We start from the raw sequence: 22,175 nt of genomic DNA on the forward strand, positions 1-22,175 counted from the left end.
CCCCTCTTCTTTCCTTCTGTTATTGGATCTGTCTGCCTTGCTCTTTCTCTTTGTGTTACTGTTGTTTTTCATTAAGGTTCTAAGCTTTGTACCTGCAGTCTTTTCAGAACTAAAGAAGACAAGACAGTCACTAGTAGCTGGTGGAATCGTCTGATTTTAGCTAAGCTCCTTTAAACTGGAGCACGAGAGACGTTTTCACAGTTCCCTGCAGCTGCCGTCTACCTAAGCATGTTTCATGGGTTGTGATGTTATACTGTAAGCCTAGGAAAGAGAAAGAGTTTGGTGGAGACAGCAGTGAAGGCACACAGCACTGACACAGACTTGCAGGTATAAGGACATATGTGACACAGAGGTTTTCGTCATCCTCCCTTCTTCCCATGTCAGTTAGTAGAACCATATCTTCTAGCCTTTGCACACATAAAGTAAAAGAACAGTGAGGCTTGCTGGTGCCCTGGGCAGTGTCTAGTCCAGCACCCGCTGTGTGTTCCTACAGAACTTGTCCGCTGTCATACATCGTACCCCACCTGCCACACCCCACTCCCCACCCTGCACTGCAAGGGTCCCTGCACAGTAGCACCAAAGAAGCAGTGTCACCTGGGATAAATTTCTCAAGCACCTCAGATTTTCTGCCTCTCTGGGGTGGGCCCCACACACTCTGGGCAAACTTCCTGGGTGGTTCTGATGCACGCAGTGGATGAGGTCACAGACACATAGTAATGTTATTGTCAATTAAAGAAACTCTTTTTCCTCCTCTTCTTCCTTCTCTTCCTCCCTCCCCGCCAAGCCTAGGAAACCTAAACCCCACCTATGTTTCTTCTGCCCAGCTATTGGCTGTTGGCATCTTTATTCACCAATCAGAAATAACTTGGGACATGTAGTCACAGGGACTACATGCAGACTCTAAGTCTTGGGGGCCTGCACTTAGCATTAAAATAGACAGTAAAAGACAAAACCTCCACAGTAAATACCTGGAGTCCTAGCATTTAGGCAGTAGGATAGGAATAATTTTTTGGCTGTGTTATGAGTTCAAGGACAGCTTGGGATATATGAAAATTTGTGTTTGGAGGAGAAAAGAAAAAGGGCCAGTGAGGGGCTGGAGAGATGGCTCAGCAGTTAAGAGCACTGACTGCTCTTCCAGAGGTCCTGAGTTCAAATCCCAGCAACCACATGGTGGCTCACAACCATCCGTAATGAGATTGGATGCCCTATTCTGGTGTGTCCGAAGACAGCGACAGTGTACTCATAAATAAAATAAATAAATAAATCTTAAAAAAAAAAAAAAAGAAAAAGGGCCAGTGAGATGGATTGGTGGGTAAAGGTGTTTGCACTGTCAGGAGCAGCCTTGCTTATACACTGAAGGCCTCCACATGGTGGAGGGAATGAACTAACTCCTCAAAGGTTTCCTCTGAATCTGAGGCCCACTGGGACATAGAGGTATAACTCAAGGGAAGAGCCAGTGTGTATGTGGCTTTGAGTTCAGTCCCCAGTGCCCCAACAAAAGACAGAAATGGAGCCGAGGCCCAGGAATTTAAGACATGGTAGCTTCATAACTTAGGTCTTGGAAAAGCAGAATTGCTTTTCCTTCTTGTTAGAGTATTTTTTGATCTTATGTTTGTGGTGTGCATTTGTATATACTGTGTGTGGGATTGTATGTACCACTTCATGATTCATATAAAGGCTAGAGGTTGATATTGGGTAATTTTATTTCTAATTTTGGGGGAGGGGGTACATGTGAGTGCAGGCAGGTACCCAAGGAGCTGCACTTACAGGCAGCAATGAGCCACCCAATGTGGGTGCTGGGACTTGAACTTGGGTCTTCTGCAAGAACAGTAGGCATTCTTAACCACTGCGTCAGCTCTCCAGCCCTAGCCAATTTTTTTTTTTTTTTTTTTAGACACTGAACCTAGAATTGACCATTTCAGCTAGGCTGGCCAGCCAGTAAACCCATCTGTCTCTGTCCCACAGCCCTAAGCACTGAGATATTTGTACACGCCACTGCACCAGGTTGTTACACGGGTGCTGGGTTTCCAGACTCAAGTCCTCAAGCATGTCCAGCAAACACCCAGTGAGCCAGCTCCCCAGTCTGAGCTATAAAAGAGGATAAAAAGATAATTGTTCTTCTAGTTCTAATTCTGCTGAGGATTTTTCACATTTGGTGATGGATAAGTTCATAAAAATATATTCCATAGTGAAACTGTAAAATGCAGTGTGAAGTTCAGAATGGCGGTATTAATTGTATAGAAATTCCCTGAGCTATAGATATAGGCTTTGGCTCTGGTTAATTTTGATGTGTTTGTTTTATTTAAAGTTTTTTTGTTAAATAAAGTTTATAAAATTAATTAAAATTAAATATGCATGTCTATATATTATATATATTATATAATATATACAATATATAATAATATTTATATTATATATTATACATATTAATAATATATATATTATCCACACATGTTAAGTTTACTGATTCTTTTCTCGTGGGCTAGTATGATAACAAAAGATGGCTCTCCAAGCAGACTGACCCAGATAATTTAATCTCAAGGATTTCAGTTCCTTAGAAAGCCTCCCTGAACTCAGGTCAGGCCAGATTCCTGCTGTGCAGCCTACATTTTATTATAGGGTCATTTGAACCCCTGAAGTGTAAGTCTTCAAGTTAAGCCCATGGCTGATACTGTTTCCCCAATGCTTGGCCCAGGACTTGACATACTGACTGGGTAAATAGGACATTTACAGTTCTGCCCGTGTGGTCCAGTTTGCTGGTGGACAGAGAGCTGATGTGGACATGTGACTGGAAAGAATGAAGATAGGCTGGAGGCAAGAGTGAGCACCTGCTCTGCTGGTTTCCAGACTCAAGTTTCTAGTAGTCAAGCCAGATTTGGTGGCGCACACCTTTAGTCCCAGTGCTCAGGAGACAGAGGCAGGCGGATGCCTGTGAGTTTGAAGCTAACCTGGTCTACATAGTAAGTTTCAGGACAGCCAGGACTATGTAGAGAGATCTTATTTCAGAAAAAAAAAATGTACTTTTATATCCTGAGTATTATGTATGAATGCCATATGCATGCCTGGAATCTGAGGAGGCCAGAAGAGGGGGCTGAATGCCCTGGAACTGGCACTGCAGATGTTTGCGAACACCATGTAGGTGCTGGGAAATGAACTCACGTCTTCTTCGAGAGAAGCAAGTGCTCTAACCACTAAGCTATCCACCACTTCAGCTCCATAAAACCTTTTTAATTAAAAGGAAAGTGGGAGCTATTGACAGCTCGGTGGGTAAAGGCTCTTGCCCTGCAAGCTTGACAACCTGAATTCCATCTCTGGAACCCACATGAGAGGAAAGAATCAACTCCAAAAAGTTGTCCTCTGGCCTCTACACGTATACCAAGGCACATACAGTACACACACTATATATACACATACATACATGCATACACATACATGTACAAACACATACAATAATAATGAATAAAATATTTTTGTTAATGTATCTCCCTGGATTTATTAAATATAATACATGAAAGTGATGCCCTTCTTGGGTTCCCCGCCCACCCTACCGTATGAATCATTTACTCTCAGACTTCTCAATAGAGATTGGAAAAAATGCAGATGTCCTGAACCCAGCCTGTGAACCCCACTTCCTGTGGTGTTACTAAGGAACAAAGATCGTGTTCTGAGGAGAACTGGGGACAGTTCCTGTGGGCCTTGTTAAGAGAGCTGTAGCTAGGTAGAGGCTGGGAGCTTGAAACATGTTTACCCTCCAGAAAACCTGAGGTAAAAAGGACCCATGGGGGCCAAGGCAAAATATGAACTGAGCATGCTGGAGGCCCTGCCCCATTTAGAACGTTCTCAGGGACTGTCTTCTGCTGACAGGAAGCAAGCAGCAGTTTTCATTCAGCCTCTTTTGACTTCCTGGAAGGAGAGCCAGGAATAAACTTATATGCGCATGTATTTCAAGACACCTGAAGTCTAACAGAAAGTTGAAGTGTGTTTACAGGAGCCTGATTACATCTTAACATTTCTGCTTTCCATGCTAATAAGACTCCTGGGTTCCATGTTCAAAAGCTCTTCTATTGGGCATGCTGAAAATGGGGGTTCCTCCCCATGCTTCCACCTTTAGTGATTGTCACAAGCTGAGCAGAGAGTTAGTAGAACAAGAAGCACCTGGGTGGGCAGAACTGGGGCTCTCATGGGTTTTGTGTCTGAGAACCTAATTATACCTCACTGGTCAGCCACATGTGTTTAACAGCCAAGTGGCAGTTGCCCCTAGAAATTGCAGCTGTGGGAGAGCATTGGAGAAACTCCACAAGCAGGAGTAATAGCAGCCCTCCTGCAGGGCCCCTATGCAAAAGCCTGGCCCCTGCCCTGGGCATACCATTCCCTGCCCTGACATGTGATAGTGAGCTAGCCAGCTATTGTCCTGTTATCCTGCCAGCACCTGTGTGAAGCTTCAGTTGTCTGGAGAAGAGCAGGAGATGGGAGGGTGTCCTGACCTGACGTGACACCGTGGCACCATGTTCTACGGTGCTTCTTGCTGTAGCAGAAAGATTTAGCATTCTGAGAGTTCAGGCCCGAGACTCCATTATAAATAAATGTCCTGTGGACTTCTTGAGGGTCAGGATGGTTGGGAGATTAACTTTGAAGATAGCCTGGCCTACAGAATACGACCTTATCTCAAGCCCATGCTCCCCCAAAAGAAGAAAAAAGCACTTCAAAATAGTAAACACAGGAACTATTTCCCTGGAAACTGTGGCACTGGCGAATCCTCTAAGTCGTGAGTTACAGGAAGGCCTTCTGCTGTACAGTGCGTTGGCCCATCCTCTCCTGTGATGACGGTAAAAATAGTGAGCCACTGACAGTTGTGTCAAGCCAGGTGCTGTACCTGTGCTACCTCAGTTAAGTCAGTCATCCTCCCTAGAAGCTGGGTTGACTCATTTTACAATTAAAAAAAAAAGGCAAAAAGCCAAACCCAAACAAAACTCACATGCATCGACAGGGGCTGCCATTCGTTCGGTGTGAAGTGAGAAAAGTTTTGATGACAGAAATTTCTGGTCCCAGTGCTCAAGTTTACCACTAATAGTTGGCACTTTTTCTGGCTATTTGGCTGACTGGAGGCCATCCATCATGGGAGACATTGGTCATTTGTATAGAGTTTCTTTTCTTTTCCTCCTCCTCCTCCTCCTCCTCCTCCTCTTCTTCCTCCTCCTCCTTCTTTTTTTTCTACAAGATTTATAGTCAGTGGCAACCAGTGTTTGGGAGGAAGATGACCATACTGAGCCTGTGGGCAGCATGGATTCTGTGGACAAAATCCATCCATCAGGACAAGCAGTGCCCAGTAGTGAACCACCGGAAATCATCTGCATACTACTCTTTGTCTCACCCGAAGGCACTCAGAAAGCATGCGTAAACCAACGTAGCAAACAGTGGGGCCTTGCACATCTGCATACCTAGAGGGCAGTGGGGTACAGTAAGGACCCAGGACAGGGACATCATGGTTTGCCTCAAACCATGCAGCACCTATGGAACCAGGAGGGTCGTCTGGATGGCTCTTGGGTGCCCAGGAGCACATGCTGTTCAAGATGGTCTTCCATCAGAATCAAGACCTTTAAGTTGTCCCTCTCAAGACTTCCCTGGATATGATGGTGTCTGATTCTCCCTGTCCGCTCTTTGATGCTAACAATCACTGCCTCTCTCTGACCACAAGGCTCTTCAACACAGCTGCACCATCTCCAGTGAGCAGCCAGTACAGGGTGAGCAGAGGAAGGACCATGGTAGGGCAAAGTGCTAAAGGAAAAATCTGGAAGGGTCTCTGGTCAGAAATCAAGGTCCTATCAGTAGACCACTAATAGGATTTTGTGTTTTTTCAGTGCCTGGGTATTGACCCTAGAGCATGCTGGGCAAGAGCTGGGCTGAATCCCAGCTAAGCCTCTTTTGCTTTGTATTCTAAGACTGGATCTCTATGAATTTCCAGGCTGGAATTGAATTAATAAGCCAGGCAAGTTTGTACTTTTAAATTTTATTATTATTATATATGTGTATATAGGGTGTTGGGGTGTGTGTATGAATGTGTGTGTGCTTGTGGTGTGTGTGTGTGTGTGTGTGTGTGTGCGTGTGCGTGTGTGCGTGTGTTTGCAGATGTGCTTGTTCCACAGAGTACATGGTAGGTGGGTGGCTCAGCAGACTCCCTGGAGTCCATTCTACTGTAGAATCTGGCAATTGTATTAAGTGACCAGGCTTACATAGCAAACGCTTACCCCAAACCCCCACTGAGCCATCTCAGCAGCCCTAATTCTTTTTAAAAACAAGGCCTTTGGTGGAGTCAAGGCTGACCTCTAACTCGCAGTCCCCCTGTCTCTGACTCTCCCAACTGCTGGAATTACAAGCATGTATTACCATGCCTGGGGCCAGGATTTTGACTTTTATTCTGATTGAGATGTAAATCCATTGGAAAGGTTTTTGGGAGAAGTTCACCTGAAAATCATACTAAGTTTTATGTTTGATTCCCATCACTGCAACAAAATATTTGAGATCCATAAAGGAAAGGAAGGACTTGTGAGGGAATAGTGTCAGACCATAGTCCCAGCACTTGGGAGGCAGCAGGCAGGAGGCTGTCTGTGAGTTCAAGGGGAAAGGTTTGCTTTGCTTGAAGTTTTAGCCATTTAGCCATGGTGGTAGCTATATCTTCTCTGGACCCTTGTGAGGGAGATCAGAAAGGCAAAGAGCAAGTAGTGGGACAAGACTGTCCTGTGTGTCGGTTAGAAACAGGCTCTCACTGTGTAGTCTTGGCTGGCCTCAAGCTCATGGCCCTCCCGTTTCAACCTCCAGTTGCTATGATTGCAGGTGTGAGCCACCCGATCCAGCTTAGGAGCAAAGCTGTGTGCTACCTGGTGGCGGGGAAGCACAGAGAAAGAACAGGGAAATGGTCAGTAGCCCGTTCTAAGACACAACCTCCAGTGGCCTTGCTTCTGTCCAAAGGTTTCCTAGCCCAGTAGCACCAAGTGTCAGGGACCAAACCTTTGATTTGTGGCCTTTAGAGAATGACAGGATGCAAACTGTTAACAAGTTCAAACAGAACTACCCTGACTGTCTGTCGTGCTGTGAGAAGGCAGGAGGGTGCCAGAGCAATTAAATGGCTTTGGGGATAGCTGAGTCTGGCCTTGAACTCCTGATCCTCCTGTCTTGTCTTTTTTTTTTTTTTTTTAAAGATTTATTTATTTTATGAATGTGAGTACACAGTTGCTATGATCAGAAACACCAGAAGAGGGCATCAGATCCCATTACAGATGGTTGTGAGCCACCATGTGGTTGTTGGGAATTGAACTCAGGACCTCTGGAAGAGCAATCAGTGCTCTTAACCACTGAGCCATCTCTCCAGCCCCCTGTCTCGTCTTCTAAGAAATGACCGTTGGTATAATCCAGAAAAAACAAAACAGTGACCACCTGAATGAAAAAAGTGGCGGTCAGAACGGCTTAGATTCTGGGTGCAGCTTGAAGACCAAGTCCACAGGTCTTGAGTGGTTAGATATAAGGGGTGGAGGAAATGGCTCAATAAAGGACTTACCACGAGAACCTGAGCGAGGATTCCCAGCGTTCTCCGCACCCACAGAAAGCAAGGCATAGAGCCTTGTCACATGTCAGAAATCGTAGAACGGGGGAGGCAGAGAGAGGAGGCTTGCTGGCTGGGCAATGTAACCAAACCCAGTGAGAAATGGTGTCTCAAAAAATAAGGTTGCCTGATATGGCAGTACATACCTGTAATCTCAGCACTCAGGAGGCAGGGGCAGGGGGATCTCTGGGAGTTTGAAGTCAGCCTTGTCTACGGAGTGAGTTCCAGGCCAGCTGTGCCTCTGTGGGTGTGCGTTGTGTGACCAGCTCCACACTCATTCCACATTCAAGCATATACACTTGCACACTCCACACAGACACAACATCTTTTGAAAAGTGGTGTGTATGAGGTGCCGCCAGTAACGTTTGACCCAAGAAATTTAGATGGGGAAGATTTGAGGAAAGAATTTCCAGATCCCCATTTTGAATCGCATCTCCACCTGTTGGCTTGGAGGGAGTGATGTCTATTGTCTGGCTACTTTTCCATTATCACTTTAAATACCATGTAATCTTCCTGTGTCTGTGTGTTGGTGTGCACCCAGGATGTTAGTGATTCCCTGTCTTAAAGTCTTGACATAAGTCAACAACCCACTCTCTGCATGCCCTTTGTCCCCACTCTGTTAGCCCCAGGAATTCCCCTGTCAGGCCTCCCTTGGTCCCGGCCATCCCCAGTACCCACCACACTCTATTGGAAGGACTTACTCTTGGAGTTACTGAGACCTTTTTTTTTTGTTGTTTTTTTCAAGACAGGGTTTCTCTGTATAGTCCTGACTGTCCTGGAACTCACTCTGTAGACCAGGCTGGCCTCGAACTCGGAAATCCACCTGCCTCTGCCTCCCAAGTGCTGGGATTAAAGGCGCGCACCACCACCGCCCGGCACTGAGACCTTTTCAATGTGTTCCAAGTCTCCTCCTTCTCCTCTAGATCAACTGTTTATATAAGCGACATTCCTAGGTCATCTTCCTTGGAGAGGTGTGTGTGTGTGTGTGTGTGTGTGTGTGTGTGTGTGTGTGTGTTTACCGAATGTTATGTAATCCAGATCTTCCTGCCTCCACCCCACCCCTACCCCAAATGCTGAGATTATAGGCATATCCCACCTTGTCAGGCTTGAAAAAGAAATCTGTGTGGTGGTGGCAGCACATACCTTTAATCTCAGCACCTGGGAGGCAGAGACAGGCATATCTCTGAGTTTGAGGCTAGCCTGGTCTACAGAGTGAGTTCTAGAATAGCCAAAGCTACCTAGAGAAACCTGTCTCAAAAAAAATGTTGTTTCCCCCCCCCCCCCCCCCCCACACACACACAAGGAACTTTGAACTTTTCCCACTATCCTTTGTTCTAGGAATTGGGAAGAACGTGGTGTGCGAGAAGGCAGCGACATCCGTGGACGCCTTCCGGATGGTGACTGCATCTCGCTACTACCCACAGCTGATGAGCCTGGTGGGGAATGTGCTGCGCTTCCTGCCTGCTTTCGTGCGCATGAAACAGCTGATTGCGGAGCATTACGTGGGGGCCGTGATGATCTGTGACGCCCGCGTCTACTCCGGGAGCCTGCTCAGCCCCAGCTATGGCTGGGTATGTGATGAGCTTATGGGTGGCGGGGGCCTGCACACCATGGGTACCTATATCGTGGACCTGTTGACTCACTTGACTGGCCAGAAAGCCGAGAAGGTGCATGGTCTCCTCAAGACCTTTGTGAGGCAGAATGCCACCATCCGTGGCATCCGGCATGTCACCAGTGATGACTTCTGTTTTTTCCAGATGCTCATGGGTGGGGGGGTGTGCAGCACAGTGACACTCAACTTCAACATGCCAGGTGCCTTTGTGCATGAGGTCATGATAGTGGGCTCGGCAGGGCGCCTTGTTGCGCGGGGAGCCGACCTCTATGGGCAGAAGAACTCTGCGGCACAGGAGGAGCTGCTTGTGAGAGATTCGCTGGCTGTGGGCGCAGGGCTCCCTGAGCTGGGTCCCCAGGATGTCCCATTGCTTTACTTGAAAGGTATGGTCTATATGGTTCAGGCCTTGCGTCAGTCCTTCCAGGGGCAGGGGGATCGCCGTACCTGGGACCGCACCCCTGTCTCTATGGCTGCCTCATTTGAGGACGGACTGTATATGCAGAGCGTGGTAGATGCCATTAAAAGGTCCAGCCGATCTGGGGAGTGGGAAACTGTGGAGATGCTGACGGAGGAGCCGGATGCCAACCAGAACCTAAGTGAAACACTTCAGCGGAACAACCTGTGAACCAGCACATGAGCTCCCTCCCATGGGGCGGAGGGGTCAGGGAGGGCACTGAGAACTGATTGGCTATAGCAGAGACACGGTGTCTTTTGTTTAATAAATCAGCTTGGGCCAGGGTTAGGAGCCAACTGAAGGTGGCCAAGGAAAAAGCCCGTCAGTCCGTCATTGACTCCTCAGACTTGCAAGGCAGCAAACGTTCCTGCCGTCATAGCTTAGGCTAGCAGTGTGCGCAGGACAGGGCTGTAGCCTGGCCCCTTGCGGTTCTGCCAGCGAGCAGGACCAGTGAAGGTCAATCTGTGGGCTCTTCCGGCTGAGTTGTGGTCTCACAGGATGAGAAAGCCCAATAAGGAACTAGCTTGGTTGAGTCCTAAGGGGAGATGGCAAGAAGTCTGTCTTGGACCAGGGCATCTCAGGACTGGAGAGGGTGACAGGTCATCCCTTAGGGATCTTCCCCCACCCTTCCATGTGATCAGACCCTTTCAGCCCCCTTGCAAGCCCTTCCAGGAGAAAAGGAGTTTCTGTGTTATGCATAACTTTAGGGAGGAGGGGCCCTGACTTGGCAGAGAGGAGACAAAGGGGAACTGTAGAACATCTGAGAAATGTCAGTAAATAAGTCGGAAAAAAAGTGACATCATGGTGTGTGGTCGTTTGTTTGGGGCTGGGTTTCTTTAATAATGGAAGGCTTGTTTATGGCTGTAGATCTGCTGTTTCCCTTCCTTTCTTCATGGGCTTCACAGCAGCTCTGAGCTTATGGCTTAGCTTATGGCTGAATCGCAAAAGCTCCCCAAATATCTGCAGCAGAGAGGATATGAGGCTCCTTATTAGGTTGCTGCCAAACCTGCCATTCCAAGAAGACAGGATGAGAGCCAGGGACTCCTAGCCTGGATGTCATGAAAGGTTCTTTTATTATTTTTTTAAATTTATTATTTACTTATGTGTATGTGTATGTGTCTGTTTGTGTGTGTGCATATGAGTGCAGGTACACAAAGACGCCAGAAGATGGCATCAGATTTCCTGGAGCACGAAATGGGTGCTGGGAACTGAACCTTTAACTACTATGCCATCTCCAGCCCCAGGGTTCTGTTCTGGAAACTATGGTGTGCCTGGCTCCAGGAGAGCCCTCAGGGGAGGAGCTTAAGGAGGAAGGAGCCTGTGCCACCCTTTGGAACAGGTTTAACTGGCACTATTTGAGTGAGCAGACAAGTCACCAGCTGTGCTTATTAACTGGCTGTTGTAGATTAGGGACAGGTCAGAGCTGGGTGGGGCTTGAAGAAGGAAGTTTCTGCCCCCTTTGTTTCCCTCGTCAGTCTGCTGGATTGTGAAGTCTCAGTGAAGCCTGTCTTTCTTCAGTTTTCCTCCTTGTTTGGGCTCCTTGCCACAGAGGCCTGGGGAGGCCTTCCTCTTCCTCTTGGCCCAACTTGTAGAAATCATTGGCCCTGTATCCATGTGCTGTCCTTGATTTCAAACGTCGTTTTTGTGAGGTAAAGTAAGGTTGGAGTGCTGTTGTTATGCTGGTCCTCTAGAGTAAACCAAGTTCAAGGACAGCCTGGTCTACATAGAGAATTCCAGCTCAGCCAAGGGTTCATAGCAAGAACATGTCTCAAAACAAAATCTATGCCCACTATCTCTGACCAGGAGGAGCGGAGAGGCAAAGTTACTAGGTCAGGACTCTAGCTCCTTAAGTTGGCCTTATACCAACACTGGGGAACCTTCTCTCAGACACCTAGGCATTGATTAACCTGCAGCAGGATTCAGCCTGGCCCGAACTATGAAGGCACTGCATAGTGCCCACCCTCAGGAAGCTAAACAAGACTGCCCATTTCTATTCTGCTTACCTCAGCTCCAGCTGTCCTTGTATGTCTAACTAATATGCCAAGATCCCGCCTAAGTTGAAACTGGCCAGAAAGACCAAAGATGAAAAAGTGGGTTTGTTTGTTTATTTTTTTTTTCTGACACAGAAGTGGTACATAGGTTTTAGAGAGGTTCATGCTCAGAGAATGACTCCCAGTCTCCCAGTGCTGGAGCAGGTGGTTAGTGGACATGGGGCAGGATGACTTTTATGAAAACACAGGGACTTTGAGGCCATCTCTCAGAGTCTAAATCCTTGACAACTTTCCATCTCTCTGGAACAAGAACTTGCAGTCACCGAGGAAGAGGTGAGCTGAGCCTTTATGGCCCAGATGCTTGCAGCTGAGAGCCCAGGGGTGAGTGAGTCAAACTAGTTCCAGATTTGTCCTGCAGCGCCCCCTCCTGGAAGAAGGCAGCCGCTCCCAGGACTATACATCTAGGTAGAAGTTTCTTCTGGATTAGCGCTCTCTCCCCTTTGATATATTCTAGCCAGATGAGAACTTCCAAAATACCTATTATGTCTTCGACTTCCAAGCAAATCTAGGCTTTTTACTCACCCAGTCATGATAGCCACTTCTGGATTAGTGGATTAGTGGACTCCTCCCTCGACAGCTCATTCCTTGTTCTTTGCTTCTTAAGCAACCTCTCGACAGTGTCAGGCTGTGAGAAAAGCAGACCCCAGGACACCGCCGATCTGCACTTGGGGGGACAGAGAACTCAGCTGTATTGCATCGGGTCATCTCCGGATCTGTTGTCTCAGGCACTCTCTATTATTGGCTGGATGTACAGTGTCACCTTTGGCCATTCTCCTAATTTGTGGGCTTCATGTTTTCTAGTCTACATGATGACAGACTTCTAGCAAAAATTTAGTTTTCTCAGTTTTTAAAAACAAGCACTGCACAGAAGCAGATATGCAGCAAGACATGGGAGGGCAAGGAGATTATTTTGATGCTGTTTTTGCAAGCAACTAAATAAGATGTGGTTCTCGGCATAAAGAGATTACATTGTATCCTCAGTCTAGAGGTCCGTAGGGCTTGACTCCTTTCTCTCACTTTTAAGTCTCTTACCTTCCTTAGGCTACAATAGTTTATCGTAGTTAGCCCTCCCGCTTGTTCACACTCCTTCACACGGGTGCAGCCTGAGTCCCTAGCCATGGCCTCTTGTGCGCCTCATCCATACCCAGACAGCTTTGTCCCAGGGTTACCTCAGGCCAGCAAGACTCTCCAGAAATGAAGCTGTCTTGGCATCACTTCTCCCTAGGGTAAATGGTACTCACCTATCATCCGTGCTCCTCCATGAGCATCTAACCCAGCAATGCTTGTCCTGTTGGCTCTGTGGGAATGACGCTAGGAAAGTGGACCATGTCCATCATGCACCCTGCTAAGACATGCCTACAGGGCTGGGCCTCAGGAATTGTCCTCTAAGCATAAACATGAACTATCTTTATAGTACTAGATCCCTGCCACTCCAGCCCTGGAGCACAGAAAGAAAAAGTGTTGGGACACTTGAGTCATGCCACAGCAGACGAGAGTCCCTTGGTCCACAGATGGTGTAGAACTCTGGACAGGACCCCCAGAGTTTACCAAAAAGCCATATCTGCAGGCATGTACTTCTTCAGTCATAAAATAAGGAAGTCAAACTCAGTTGTCTAGCTCTGAAACATCCCAGATCATGAGTGATCATCTCAGTAGGTGAGATTGTGTCTGCATGGCCCCTGTAGACAGTATCACCTGATGGAATCATTGCAGGAGGCAGATGGAGAGACAAATGGCCTGATATTACGGCTTGTCGGTGACCTTGCTGTGGGCCAGAAAGCATCTAGAAAAACTTGCAATGGAGGGAACAGCCTGGAATGATGCTAGGAGAGCGTACCATGCCCATTCTGCTGGCACCTGCATCATCCCCACCCAGTGATCACGCTGGGCTAGTATTCCAGAGGCCCTGCATGAATTGGTGGACTTAAGATGTCTTTAGCTACTCTGTACCTGCCACCTCTGTATCTTCCTCTACTTTGGCCTCTATGCCTTGAGGCCTTTGATGGGCACCCCCACTAGGTAGGTGCGACCCAATGTGTGACCTAGGGGTGCACAGTCTAATGAAGATATAGAATTCACATTGATAGTGGGATAAAAATATGCTACAAATTCAGGGCAATGCAGTGCTTCCTGACTTAGCAGAAAGTGTGTGTGTGTGTGTGTGTGTGTGTGTGTGGTGTGTGTATCAAGGTCATGCATGTGCTAGCCAGGTAGAGAGGGATGAAGAAACAAAGGCATAGCAGACAGGGAAAACCCCATATACACAATGAAAGCAAAAAAAAGCTTGGTTGATCAGGGAATTCCACACAGCCATTAAAGAGTTTCAAAGCAGCTGTGGTAAGAAGAACACGATGCTAGAGGGATAGAGATATCAAGAGTGTAGGAACTCTGTGGCAGTGTGACAGTGACATCATCAAGAGTGCAAGTACTCTGTGTGCAGCAGGATTATGGCATGAATCTATGAGATCAGAGACCACAGGCAGGGGGAACTTGAGGGTCCTACCTGGAGATGTCTGAGGTCCAGGCCTAGGTACTGACCCTCTCAATAGAGAAGGTAGAGTCCCTTGTAGGGAACAGGGCCAGTAGTGACCCCAAGATCTTACCTTGAGACAGGAAGAAATGCATTTAATGTGAAAAACTCTATGTCGAAGGTTTTGGAGGGCCAGTAGTCTTGCCTTCACAAATCGCTCACTCAGGTCTTTCCAGAGAGCTATCTATGGGACCAGAGGCAGCGTCCTCCAAGGAAGGCCTTATAGCTCCAACAAGCTCCAAAAGGTGCATTCATTTTCCACCACCCATCACCAGGGACCATCTGCGGGCAAAGTGCAGTCTGGCTGCTCCATGACAATGAGTAGAAATAGTTTTAAATAGTATTTTATGTACATGAGTGTTTTGCCTGGTGCAGGCAGAGGCTGCAAGAGGGTGTTAGATACCCCGGGACAGGAGTTAGACAGGAATGAGGCCTTGGGAATTAAACCTGGTCCTTTGAAGGAGCAGCAAGTGTTTGTTTCTTTGGTTGGTTGGTTTTCTTGGGTTTTGTTTGTTTTGTTTTTGAGAGAGTGAGGATTTCTCTGTATAGCCCTGGCTGTCCTGGAAGTTGCTCTGTAGACCAGGCTGGCCATGAACTCACAGAGATCCACCTGCCTCTGTCTCCTGAGTGCTGGGTTTAAAGGTGTATGCCTCCACTGCCCAGCTTAGCAAATACTCTTAACCAGAGCCATCTCTCTATCCCCCCTCCTTTTTTTTTCCCCCAACTTTTCAAGAAAGGGCTTTTCTGTGTAGCCCTGACTGCTAGGATTTACTCTGTAGACAAGGCTGGCCTCAAACTCAGAAATTCACCTGTTTCTGCCTCTGAGTCCTAGGACTAAAGGTGTGCATCACCAAGCCTAGCTCCTTTTCCCAGTTTTTAAAGACAGAGCCTCATGTAGTATACCCTGGCCTTAAATTTACTATGCAAATGAGGCTGGCCTTTAACTCATTGTCCACTTGTTTCTACTTCCCAAATGAAAGGCAAAGGAAGGCCTAAACTAGCTCACCAGCTGCAGGTATACAACACCACACCTGGTTAGTAATAAACCTTCAGACAGAAGGAAGCTGAGCTGCCCAGAAGATTGTCAGGCCCAGGACAGAGGCCTGGACAAAGCAGAATCCAGGTGAACTGCCTGGAAGTGGTTTCAACCAACTGAGATACCTGGAAAGGACACTCTCCAACCTGTTGCACTCCCTTCAGACTATGCAAGTTCCCATCCTTGTCAGCCGTCACTCATGCTAGGATGAGCCTGGGTGATGCAACCGTCTTTGCATTATTTCTGTTCCCTTAAGTAACCCCATTAAAACCCATTGTTTCACGAAGTTGGACTTTGGTGGTGTATGTACTTTGGTCTGTCTTAGGTTCCCAATCTGGGGTGAGTAGACACGTACTCTGACACAAGTCTGTGGTAGTGCTCAGGAATCTGTCATTCAAGGACCTCACTGATCCAAATGACAGTCATCCTCCTCCCTGTCCCCCAACCTCTTTCCCAATGCAGGCATCATATTTGAAGAATCACAGTCTTAAAGGGGGGGGGGGAATGTTTATTGTCAGTGAGCGCAAATTCTCAAGTATAGACAGAGACTAAATTCCTTCCTCCACCTGATGGCTTAGACCTATGGACTTCGGGGCCATCATTTAGGCCCAGGGACATTCTCAATGGGTAGGTGGTCACTTGTACTGAGGGGACAGTGGGGGCACAAGAGGGGCAGCACAGACACTCAACATCTTGTCAATATCCACTTGGGTTGTCTTATCCACCTCGGCCTTGAGGCTGCCACTCACCCTTAGACCAGACAGACCCCCAGGCTCCTCTCCAACCTCGTCTACCAGAGGAGGGAGATTATGGGTCAGTGGTACTAATGGGTTAGGGCAGGGCATAGCAATGCCTAAGCCCAGCTCACCTGGCATGGGCAGCAAGGTCTGCACCTGCAGCTGTTCCACACCTGCCTCCTCAGGAAGCAGGGCTAACTCCGACTCAGGCTCCACCTCCGGCTCCCTGTCCCCATCCCCTGCCTGATTCAGCTCTGGGTTGCAATAATTGATGTATTGGTACAGTGGCCGCAGGCGCTGGGCTTTTCCTGAAAGAACCCAAGGCAGAGCAAAGGCTGGAGCACCAGGCTGTGCCATGTCAGACTCAGAAGACAAAGAAAGAAAGAAAAAAGCCCAGGGATTGCCACTCACACTCCAACAACCCCAAGGTCTTGGTGGGTGCGGATGCGCTGGCCACAGCTGGGGTCATAGGAGCCCCTACACTCTTGCGTTTCTTGGCTTTTTTGTGCTGTTTCGATGACACTGAAGATTCGCTGTGGCTGCCTTCGGGTTCCTCCTTCTGTAGCAGCAGGCCTGGTGGCAGTTCGGCTTCCGCCCTAGGATGGGCATGGTAGCTTGGCCCTGGGAGGGCTGGGGTACCCAAGCCTGGGACAAGAGGCTTGAAAGAGGCAGGCTTCAGTCTTTGGTTCCTATGTCTTGAGCCTAGGGTTTACCCCTGCCTGTCCACCAACCAATACTAGAGCTACTTAGCTGTCTGTTTTTTAGTCAATGAAGCTCCAAGCCCAATAAAGGCCCAGCATTCATGGTAGCTCAGTCTCCTATAAGACCTAGAAGCCTGAAATCCACACCCCAACCCCAACTGTTCTAGAGAAACAGGAGTTGGGAGTGAGAGGTATTGGCAGAAGACAAGGATCTCTGCCTTGAAGGAATCAAGATTTAGGAGTCTCCAGGTATAAGACCCACCTCCCCAGCCTTTCCCTCCGAAAGCCCTCTCACTTTCTCTTGGGCCCATGAGCTGGCCTCAGGGTGGATGGTGTAGGCTTGGGTCCTCTCTCTTCTCCTGCTTCCACCCCTGGATTGAGCCCTTCCTCTCCTGGGTTTACTCCTTCTTCCTGGAGCTCTGGTTCTAAGCCGTGCCCTACTGGACACTTGTCTTCACCTGGGGTTCTGCAGGTCTCATGTGCTGGCACCAGACACTCTTCTGTTCCTGGACACTAGAAGATACACATAGGTAATTGGTAGCCGACGGACAGGCAAAGTATCTTGGAGATTAGTCATTCAAAGCCCAAAGCTGCTGCAATTGGGGGTGCATCTCCCTTGGTTCAGGGCGGGGGCGCTCTCCAATAACTACATATTGGCCACAAAATAGGAAGGGTACCAGCTTAGGCCTCTCTACTTGGAGGCTTGGCCTGGCAGTAAGAGGGTTGGGTCACCTAAAGTCCCACTTCTCCTGCCCTACCCCTCCTCCTGAGCTTTGAAATGCCCAAGTCACCTCTAGGATCTCAGCAACCTGGGCTAACCCTACTGCTGCCCCATTCTGGGCTTCTGGCTGCCTCTTGGCCTCTACTGAGGCCATGGCTATATGAGGAATCAGTGCATCCCTCGACGGTTGTTCGGAAAAGACCGCAGGCCCAGAGCGAGGCTGGACTGGTGCTCAGGGTTGGTGGGGGAGACAGGTTGAGAGGTAAGGATCCTGTTAAGACCCGAGACTTAGAGTCGCTCCTCATCTGCAACTACAAACCCCAGAAGGCTTTTCGCCTTAGTCATTTGATCCCTGACCGCAGGAAGCCATTTGTTGCCAAGCAACAGCAACTCCTACCGGCTTGCAACAGTTGGCGGTAAAACTGCTCCAGTGAGAGCCTACTCTGGGGCTTTGCGGGGGAGGGGCCGCGAACCCCTCAGGGCAGTGGGCCAGCCTCGGGGCAGTGGTACAGGCTGAGCCTAGGAGACGGGCGGTAGTTGAGGGGTGGGGATCGGCGATGGGGTCACCGCGGGGCTGCAGGGCTCGGGTGGAGGGTGGAAGCACCCGACAGGGATTAGAGGAGGGAGTTGCGCAGCGCAACAGGCCCTGGTGCACAGTTGCAGGGCTGCGGTAGGATCATGTGCGAGGGCCCGTCCCGCATCTCTGGACCCATCCCCCCAGACCCTACTGTCTGCCCGGACTACTACCGGCGGCCGGCCTCGGGTGAGTTGCGGGGTGCCGCGGCGGGGCGAGTACCCCGCCCCACCCCTGAGCACGGCTTTCCACCGCGTCTTGCTCCTCAGCCCAAGGACGCCTGGAAGGAAACGCGTTGAAGCTTGACTTGCTGACTTCAGGTCGCGACCCGGACTCCAGTCCTCCTCGTGGCCCTCGCATCAGGCCTGGAGCCCAAGAGATCCTGGAGCGTGGCCAGCGAGGCGTGGGGGACGTGCTGCTGCAACTGGGGGGCATCTCCCTTGGTTCAGGGATCTCTCCTAAGAGTAAGTCCTTGCAGACGAGGTATTGAGGTATTTGTAGGTCAAAAGCAGAGATTAAAATAAGGTGCTTCTTAATCGTCTTTAGCCCATGCAGTTAATGTACTTTTCTGGGTCTTAGTTTCTCTAGCATAAAAGAAGGGCAAAATACAATACCTCCTGGGAGGATCAGAGTTCATCCTTCTGGAGAAAGCTTTCACACCTTGATGGACCATTGTTAGTGCCTACTTTGTGCCAAGCCCTATAGCCGTTAGGAAAACAGGATTTAAAAGTATGGGAGTCGTCCCAGGGTGGGGTGGTACCCAAGGGAGGCTTCCCCTTCTCTGAGAAGGGAAGCGGGTAATGGGGGAAGGGATTTGACAAAGGCAGGACTGGGAGAAGGAGAGGGGCTCAAATTGGGATATAATGTGAATTTAAAAAATTAAATTTGGGGGGAAAAAAAGTATGGGAGCCACAGTTGGAGGCAGTGAACAAGACAGGACATGTGTGTAATATACACTGTGATTGATGGTGTGCGTCATCATATGATGGAGATGATAGCCAGGAGGACCGCTGTGGAAAGGACTAAGTTGATAATGTGCTGTGTGTATGGTGTCTAACTTCCATGAAAAGGTCTGGGTTGTATTTTTTTAAAAAAATTGTGTTTATGATGTTGGAGATCAACCCCAGGGCCTCTCCTATGCTAGACGTCTCCCTGATTGTCTGAGAGATCTTTCTTCGAAGGGTAGAGTGTGGATCCATATGTGATCTCGTCTGGGTTGCATGGCCATTTGTAGGGCTGTCCCTAGCAACATTCCTCGCCCCCCCCCCCTCCAGGGAAGGATCCAAAAGACCATGAGAAGGAAAACTTGAGGCGGATCAAAGAGATTCAGAGGCGATTCCAAGACCAGGAACGCAGCCGGGAGCAGGGACAGCCTAAGCCTCTGAAGGCACTGTGGCGCTCACCCAAGTATGACAATGTGGAGTCTCGAGTCAAGGCCAGGATGAAGGTATCTGTCCCAGGGAGGCAGACATATCATCCATCTTGGCCAAGGCAATTATATCTGATCTGATTTACAGGGTTTGTGTGTGTGTGTGTGTGTGTGTGTGTGTGTGTTCGTGTTGATCACAAAAGACTAAGGACCTCTGAGGAGCTGATGGCTCAGGGCAAGTAAAGATTAGGCTAGAGGAAGAGAACATACCATGGAGACGAAACCCGCTGGTAGATAGAAGTTGTGGGATGAGAGGGAATGAGGGCAATGGGCATAGTAGGTATAATTAGATTTGAACAGGGAAAGCAGAAGGCTAGAACAGAAAGGCAGCTGGGCACACATCTGAAACAACCACCTAAGTTACTTATCAACATGTGATATTGGGGATTGAATCCTGGGACACAACACATATTAGGTATTCACTAAATTATCCCCGCGACCTTCCTACTAATTCATTCCCAGTTTCTCTGTGTCTCTGTTTCATGTAGCCCAGGCTGACCTCAGATTCTTTGACTTTTTTAAACTCTCCTTTGTCCACCTCCTAAGTGCTGGGATTAAAAAAAAAAAAAAATGTATGTGTCTGGGTGCCTGCATGTGTATGTCTGTGTACCACAGAGACCAGAAGAGGAGGGTATGGATCTCCTGGAACTGGAGGTACAGAGAGCTGTGAATGGCCATGTGATACTGGGAATGCAATCCACATTCTCTGGCAGAGCATCCAGTATTCATGACTGCTGAACCACCCACCCCACTCCATCCCCACCTGGGCCCAACCACTTCCACTGACACTTTGTTTCTTGACAGGGTCTTATGGTGTAGCCTAGACTAGCTTCAAACTCATTATGTAGCCCAGGCTGGCCTTGAACTGGCAAAATTCCCCTGCCTTAGCCTCCTGAGTGTGGACATAATGGGTTTGGACCACCACTCCCAGCACATTTCTTTCTGAGTCTGTAGCTTGCTGTTTAGCCTCAGGCTGTCCTTGAATTCTCTCCATAACCTAGCCTGGCCCCAAACTGTTAGTTACTCCTTCTACCTCAGCCTCCTGAGTCCTGGGGCTGTAGGCATGCACCACTATTTCTTACAACATTTCTTTTTCCTGAGTACAAAGGCGGGCAGCAGGTAGGCTTTGGAGGTAGTAACTGTTTCTCTATCCAGGGACCCTGAAAGAGACTCAGGATTGAGAGAAAAGACAAGGTCACATGAGACTGTATTTAGGCTGAACCATCTGTGGCACTGCCAGGGGGTAGGACCGTGTCCAGGAAGCAGATGGATACACAGCTCTGGGTCTCACTGGTGAGCCCAGAATGTTATTGACAATCCAATTAAGGACAGTGGGTCTTAGGAAGCAGCCCTTGGTCTTGGGGGCGTGGAGGCAGCCCTTAGTAATGTTGAGGTGCTAGAGCTAGAAGGAGAAAAGTGAGGCCGAAGGGAGATAGGTTTTTTTAAGGCTGTGAGAGACATTCATATTTAAATGTTATTGAGAAGTTCCTTCAAGGAGGAGGCCCACAGGGATGAGCATAGAAAAGTTCTCAGAGGAAGGGGGGACAGAAAGGGGACGGTCTTGTGGGTTAAGATCACCCTGACTTCAACCTCCCTGATCCTTCTGCCGTACCCTGCCTTCCAGGAGCTTGGCCCGGCCTCTGTGACAGAACCTGCCCACTTTCTGCGGGCACACTCCCGCTGTGGCCCTGGGCTCCCACCATCCCGTGCCTCCAGTCCTCAGCTCACCCTGCCAGGTCCCAAAGCTAAGGTGAGAGGGTCTGTGGGGACTTGAAGGCCATGTGCCATGAGTCCTGGGCGTAGAGTAGGTAACAGGTGCACCACCATGCTTGCCATGTCTCTGCAGGGACCAGGCCTAGGTGTGGATTTCATTAGTCACAATGCCCGAGCTGCCAAGAGAGCCCCCCGGCGCCATTCCCGCTCCCTGCAGGTCCTTACACAGGTTCTAGAACAGCAGCGGCAAGCCCAGGAACACTACAACGCCACTCAGAAAGGCCATGTGCCCCATTAGTAAGTAGGTCCTGTGGGCTGATGAGTGCGGTAAGAACCAGTCTGCCTTGGTGTCATCAACCCTGGGCCTGTGCATTCACAGCTTGTTGGAACGCAGGGACCTGTGGCGGAAGGAAGCAGAAGCTCGCCAGCGCAGCCAGCCCGACCCTTCCATGCCCCCTGGCCACACACTCATGCCCGAGAATCAGCGGCTGGAGACACTGAACAATCTGCTTCAGAGTGAGTACTGGGCAGGGGCAGCTGAAAGGGAGCCCATGGGAGAACCATGCATCCCTACCCAACAGCCACTGTTCCCATGCCCCCTTGTAGGCCAGAGCCAGCTGCTGCGTGAGCTAGTCCTGCTACCTGCTGGGGCAGACTCTCTGAGAGCCCAGGGCCACCGTGCTGAACTGGACCGGAAGTTGGTGCAAATAGAAGAGGCTATCAAGATCTTTTCCCGACCCAAAGTCTTTGTGAAGATGGATTCCTAGCCCTAACCCCCTTTGTGGGCAGATTAACAGGGAGATCCATGTTTCGGCTCAGCACGTGGCTGCAAAGGGCAGACTCAAGCCCTGCCATAGCTCCAAAGACAGGAGCATTGGGGCGGGCAGGGTGTAAAGCACTTCCTAGTTATCAGTGGCTGCAGAGGGGCTTCCAGCCCCCCAACTTCTCTGTCAAAATTAAACCTTTTGTACACAGTGGCTGTGTTCCATAGGAGATGTCTTAGAAACGCCAAGCTCAGTG

The 22,175-nt window shown here is 49.1% G+C and overlaps 3 protein-coding genes across 3 annotated transcripts in view; 2 read left to right on the forward strand and 1 right to left on the reverse strand.

The window, feature by feature from the left end:
- Positions 1 to 10,460, forward strand: part of Gfod2 (glucose-fructose oxidoreductase domain containing 2) — a 12,017-nt gene extending 1,557 nt beyond the window's left edge. The window contains exon 2 of the mRNA XM_028768588.1: positions 8,936 to 10,460. Within this exon, the coding sequence (XP_028624421.1) occupies positions 8,936 to 9,834 (899 nt within the window). The 3' untranslated portion in view covers positions 9,835 to 10,460. The remainder of the gene's footprint in view (positions 1 to 8,935) is intronic.
- Positions 10,461 to 15,776: 5,316 nt separating this feature from the next.
- On the reverse strand, positions 15,777 to 17,741 carry CUNH16orf86 (chromosome unknown C16orf86 homolog). The gene is made up of 4 exons (XM_028768771.1): positions 17,510 to 17,741; positions 17,014 to 17,231; positions 16,429 to 16,613; positions 15,777 to 16,352 (listed from the first exon to the last, which is right to left on the reverse strand). Exons 1-4 carry the CDS (start codon positions 17,591 to 17,593, stop codon positions 15,916 to 15,918), a joined length of 924 nt encoding a protein of 307 aa, XP_028624604.1. The 5' UTR covers positions 17,594 to 17,741; the 3' UTR covers positions 15,777 to 15,915.
- An 88-nt stretch (positions 17,742 to 17,829) lies between these two features.
- Enkd1 (enkurin domain containing 1) lies at positions 17,830 to 22,129 on the forward strand. The gene is made up of 7 exons (XM_028768740.1): positions 17,830 to 18,202; positions 18,283 to 18,477; positions 19,288 to 19,460; positions 21,067 to 21,192; positions 21,289 to 21,452; positions 21,535 to 21,671; positions 21,762 to 22,129. Exons 1-7 carry the CDS (start codon positions 18,118 to 18,120, stop codon positions 21,920 to 21,922), a joined length of 1,041 nt encoding a protein of 346 aa, XP_028624573.1. The 5' UTR covers positions 17,830 to 18,117; the 3' UTR covers positions 21,923 to 22,129.
- The last annotated feature ends 46 nt before the right edge of the window (positions 22,130 to 22,175 follow it).

Source organism: Grammomys surdaster, unplaced genomic scaffold (assembly GCF_004785775.1).
Source record: "Grammomys surdaster isolate TR1022 unplaced genomic scaffold, NIH_TR_1.0 187, whole genome shotgun sequence".
Classification (NCBI taxonomy): Eukaryota; Metazoa; Chordata; class Mammalia; order Rodentia; family Muridae; genus Grammomys; species Grammomys surdaster.